At 38.5% G+C, this 6011-nt stretch overlaps 1 protein-coding gene across 1 annotated transcript; it reads left to right on the top strand.

Moving 5' to 3' along the window:
* Positions 1-3010: 3010 nt before the first annotated feature.
* LOC144450583 (L-ectoine synthase-like) lies at positions 3011-3757 on the top strand. The gene has a single exon (XM_078141225.1). It carries the CDS (start codon positions 3011-3013, stop codon positions 3755-3757), a length of 747 nt encoding a protein of 248 aa, XP_077997351.1.
* Positions 3758-6011: the final 2254 nt, after the last annotated feature.

The raw sequence follows: 6011 nt of genomic DNA, 5'->3' as shown, positions 1-6011 counted from the left end.
TTTCTGAAAAGGAGAGGTTTTTAACAGCTCTAAAACATCTCGACGATTCTATACTTTGGATTTCGTATAATTTGTCAGTGTACAATACAACCCCACAGCTGGCGCTAATGATTAACGAGACCTTCACTAAAAGAAACTTCAACTATAGATTGGCATATTCTATCGTTCCAGTATGGCCTCATCTTATGCGCAGGTAGGTACGTAAAGGATCAAGGGCCTTATGTTATGTTATGCTTGTGATAAGTGTGACCGTATTTTTATTTCTCACCACTTTTATAGCAACTATGGCTCGGTCGGTTGGTCGGTCGGTCGATTTAAAAGAAGATCTTGAAATAATAATTTTCTTCGTGTTTCTCTGACTCTCCTTTTCCTCTATCTTGTTGGATTCCTGCTGATACGTCCTTTCCCAGTTTCTCTACACAATTAGCATGTTCTTAACACTTAAAGCCAATGTTTCTCCTCCAAAACCATATACCTACTTGAATAACTTCAGTCATGAAAGAAATACTCTGTTCGTTGCCGCCGTCATAACTGTAGATAGCGTCGACGTCAGTCCAGACACTTTGCTTATTCTTGTCAGAGAGGGCGCTGTTCCGCAAAACATTAGGGGCGGGCGAAAATAATTTTTCATTGATATCGGAGCTGAAAATTTGAGAAACAACACAAAATAGGATCGCCCTAAGGATGGGGTGTGATGAGGAAAAGGTGATTATAGAAATTAATTAAAATATCTAGATCTGTCGTCGCGGAATAAATTGCTCAAAGGTGAACACCCCTGTGGGAAATCAGCTCTTATAGCATGAAATGCACTCACACAGTGATTTTGTAAGTTAGTTTTATTTCTGTTGTGCACGATAACGGGGAGACATAAAAGTTGAAATGTTCTCAGTTTCTTTTACACTCTCTAACTTCGATCGCTAGCCAGTCCTGATCCTCGGGAGCATCGCTAAATAAAATGGCCATTTTGTATGTACCGATATTTCCCGCATACACGAACACCCTTGACTTGTACTGTACTGTTGGCCATGTGATGTGATGTGATGTGATGTGATGTGATGCTCGGGGCATCGCAGTAACACGTCAACAAATGATAAACCCCATGTGGTCGATGAGGGACCACAGTACAATGAAATTCGAGTAGAACAATTATGTCGATGCGATGCTCCCGAGGACTGGGCTAAGGGTCTCGCTTGCCCTAGCGTCGCGTTTCACCCGATTAAACTTCCCCAATTTCATATACATGATATGAAAACGTCTTTATATCGGGCAATACAGTTGTTCGGGGGGGGGGGGGCGCTTGCTTTAAATATTTATGGGGATGTCTGGAACGTATATGTATAAATTCTGTGTTTAAAAGAGTGGTGGGGGTACGTCAAAATAATTTTAGTGCCTAATAAGTTATAAGTTATATAGTCTGTAAGGTACGCCGTGACGGGGCGCCCTCAACCATCGGTCAACCCCTAACAGGAGGAGGAGAGGAGGCCGGTGAGGGCGAAACGTCACGACGTATCTTACAGTCTATAAGTTATCATAGTAGTGAATGATCGAAACGACAATTGGCGAGGTATGGGATGGAGCCCTCAACGACAGTCTTACGAGAATGGCTAAATTCGAACAGAAATCATTTCGAAAAAGTTAGGTGCAGTACACGTTACGTTTATTCATTTTATCTATTATATCTATTTCAGGTTTTGGAAAAAGTCGTCAAACAGTGAAGGATTCGTCATGTTTACCATAGCAACTCTGTTTTGTGAGAAAATCAATTTATACGGATTTTGGCCTTTTTCTACAGACAACAATGGAAGAAACATCAGTCATCACTATTACGAGAATGTTCAATTCAACTTTAAACGCAGGGGAAAGAGAAACATGCCGGTGGAATTCGCAATGCTGCAATATTTGCATAAAAGAGGTGTAATGAATATGATCACTGACAAATGCCCTACAAGCCATAACACAAAAGCTAGTGTACGTAGTTTTACAAGGTTGTGATACAAACTACATTCGCCTCTCTGTTTTGTTTCCTTTTGGAGTACAAATGTAAAATCAAGTTCAAATATGTCAAAATAAAGTCAGATCTTGTTTTTGAAAGAAGTATATTTTACATATATTGCCAGTATTTTGATATGACATGTCTACGCTAAGGAGAGCACAATTCATTTGTCGGGGTGCGTTATTCTCTTTATTCATATTTTCATAACCTGTGGGTGAGGGCGGTGCAGAACGGCACGACGTATACATGTAGCTTTACTTACTACAAATTACAATAAAAGCAGACACTGACATAATCACATGACTGTAAATGGAGGTCATAACATCACGTGATTGCTTCATTGACCCGTGAACATCAACATACGAGTTTGACGGTAAGTTACTTTGCTTGTAACGACTCGGACCCACGGGCCACGGGGCGTAGAGCATGAAACGTTTGCATGTGGTCTGAACATAAATAGACAATAGAGTTTGTTTGTCTATAGTCTGTGATAATGGCAATGCGGCACAAAGCCGTGCATATATTTATATATAAATATAGTCTTATACCAGTACCAGCCCTGCTACTGTGCTAGTCTTGTTGCTAGATGACCTTCGGCCTTTCTTCGGATACGATAAGCGACCGAAGTACCACCCACTTCCATGCTTTATAGTATGTGGATTTTTGTACTAAAAGTGGAACAGTATTTCTTGAGTTACGCTAATTATTACAAAACCTCATTTTTCACCAAACTCCACAACTTAAGATTTTTCTAGATATTTGATACAATTCTTAGTAAGATGTGCTAAAAATAATTTCTGCTGGGTCAAGGTCAACCCCTATTTTGACTGGGTCTGTAAGATTAGTCCTGCTTGCAGATGGTGCATGCTTTTCAAGGGACGACTTACAATGTACTCAGTATGCATGCACACCTTATCAATCAAATGTCTCTCCCTCACATTCTCTCACTTCCTCTCAGCACTTTAGGCAAAGTTCCTGAGAAGCAAACTCTTAAGAATCACACAACAAGTAAACACGATGAAAATCCATTGTCTGAAGGATGCTGTCAGCAATGAGGCACCGAACGGTATCACTGGCCAACAACTTGCTGCTGAATCTGATGGTTTAAACTTTATGGTCTATCACATCAGCGTTGTTGCAAAGGAAACTGTATCATTGAATTCCCCATCCGATGACAAGTTGCATCATATTTATTATTGCATTAGTGGGGCTGGATCTGTGACAACACAAGATGGCCGTTCATACGACTTTGACCCAGATAAGGTGATTGCATGCTCCTCAAAAATTTCTATGAAAATGACCGCTTCCTGCGATGTACGTCTGTTTGTCATCTTCTGCAAAGATGAGGCTCCCGATAATCCTCGCATGACGGTCCGGGCAATGAGTGAAACCATAGGCACTGACTTGGACTATGTTCTTCCAATGGAAGGATACAGTCGTCGAATGCTTGTGAAAGATGATGGATTTCCCGTCAGTATCAATGCTCTGCTACTTCCAACTGGTGAAGACCGCAAATTTGCACACTTTCATCACACAGAGGGTGCCTACCTGATATCCGGTGCTGTAGAAATATCCTGGGACGAAGACAAACAATTTGCTCGGGGCACAGATGATACTTTGCTGTTATTCAACGATTATGGTAAATGTCGAGAAAAGGTTGTAGAAAAGGCACGAATGATTTGTGTTTGGTCGCCACCATTGTTAGGACCAGAGAGACTGATTGAAAAGGATGGATACATTGGTTATGAACTCCTTAAGGAATAATTTACATTTATGTGTATAGCGCCACCACAGTTAGAATGGTGCTATCATAATTATGTAGTGCTAACACAGTCAGGGCCAAAAAAAAATATAGATCAGATCATGACTGCAGTGTAGATACATGTAGTTTTATTTTTGTCAATTGTGTTTTCAAAAGTTGTTCCCAATAAGGCCTAAAAAAATAATTGTTTGGTTCCGGTTACCCAACCCCACCTAGCTTTTCACTGCTGACCCTTAATTTTTTTTTTTTTTTTTACATATTTGAGAGAAAAATAATAAAATCGCAAAAATTGAGAAGTCTCACTAGAAATAGTGGATGTGGAAACTGACATCAACTGAAAAAGACAAAATAAAACTATTCTTCCAATCTGCAATGGCTGTACATCTGATAGGAAGAAATAAACAACACTGAGACAATTTGGAAAACAATGGAAAACCTGAACTAGACACTCACACAGAAAAAAAAAATAAGAAAATAAAATAAAAAATCTACCAACCCAACCTGTTCTAAAATTCAGCGTAACCGGAACCACTTACAGCAGAAATGGGATACTGTTTTGCTTGTGGGACATGATATCTTTCACACACACACACACACACACACACAGAAAACTTCAGACTTGCACTTCCAATATTATAGAGGTGCCATATCTAGTTGGATGTAGGAACTGACAAGTAAACCATACATATCGCTAATCAGTCAGAAAGAAAAGATTTGAAGCCTTTAAAGTCATCACGTCTATGTGTAATAATTTCAGCAGAATCCTGTTTCTACTGTACGTTAAACAAATAGTAATGCTTTTCACTTTCCAATGTGATAAGATAAAGGATCCTGCTGTAGGTGTGGTGCAGTGTACCCTCTCATGATAGCCAAATTTTGTTGTTGTGAGTCAAAATGAGAAAAAACTGGCATTTCTTGTGAGTCACCACATAGCAAGAGATAGGGGAACACCAGATTTTGGTGCATCACTAGAAATTGTGTGTTAGTGACACGTCAAATTGGCTTAGAGGGCACACTGGTGTGGTGTCTCTGTTGTAGTTTGTTTGGCTTGAAATTTATGAAAAAAAGTCACTCCCCACGAAGGAAGTACTACACCAACCACTTTTCTGTTGTACTTGGACATCCTTTGAAATCACTATGGCGATTGGTGACCAAGCTCAGTGACCTTTGACACTAAGCAAACATTCCTTTTGTAGGGAAACCACATCCTCCAAAACGATTGACATCCTACAAATATTTCATAGTCATAAAAGGTTCTTGCTGTGGCATGTAAGTCTGATGGTATACTGTGAGATGCAAAATGTAATACTTAGGACCACAGCCATTGGAAATAGTTGGCATCTCAAACCATGTAATCATTAATACATGCATAGACTGGCCCTAAGTTCTTTTGGTTGACTTGAGTAAGTGTAGCACATGTATGTATAACACATTACATGTTCAAAAAGTCATAGCAGGATTTTGTCAGAAAATCATAGTGTTTACTTTGTTTGTCACAGTATAATGAAATCAAAGTGTTATTTTGTTATGAGTTAGAGTACCCGTTTGTAAAATCATAGTGTTATGTTATGGAAACCAGTGTTATGTTATGGGAATCATAGTGTTATGTTATAAAATCATAGTGTTATGTTATATCATAGTGTTGTAGTATGAAATCAGTGTTATGTTATGTTATGTTATAAAATCATAGTGTTATGTTATGGAAATCATAGTGTCATGTTATAAAATCCATATTGTTATATGAAATCAGTGTTGTGTTATGAAATCATAGTGTTATGAAATCAATGTTAAAATCACATTGTGTCATGTAGTAAAATAATGATGTGAAAAGCTGGTGTTGGTATTTTTTTAAAATCAATTTTAACTATTCTTTTGTACAATAAATGACTCAAAAAAGAACCATTGAGTTTTTGATTGTCACAAATCCCATTGTTGAACCTGACCTCTAGGGGGCGCTGTTATAAGGCCAAAACCTCAATAGACCCTATTCAAAATGTTGATTAGACATTTTGTCTAAACTAAGTGAACGTGTCAGTTCATCTACCAAACTTATGAATATTTTCAATCAAGTATGTCTAAGCATGAGAATGGCATACACCAAATCTGAGCTAACATCTCTGACCACACCACAAACACTAAAAAAATTTTTTACACAGAGACACGCCATCATGTACCTGTCGTATTTGCATACAAAAATGACACCAAGAAGTTCATAGTTATTTCTCCATTTATTTCTTAATTCCATACAGAGAAGAC

This window comes from Glandiceps talaboti, chromosome 20, assembly GCF_964340395.1.
Source record: "Glandiceps talaboti chromosome 20, keGlaTala1.1, whole genome shotgun sequence".
NCBI classification, from domain to species: Eukaryota; Metazoa; Hemichordata; class Enteropneusta; family Spengelidae; genus Glandiceps; species Glandiceps talaboti.
This window is presented reverse-complemented; position numbering and strand designations above follow the sequence as displayed.

What these genes read in the sequence shown, in the direction of transcription:
- LOC144450583 (XM_078141225.1), top strand. Translation starts at nt 3,011, where the DNA reads ATGAAAATCCATTGTCTGAAGGATGCTGTCAGCAATGAGGCACCGAAC.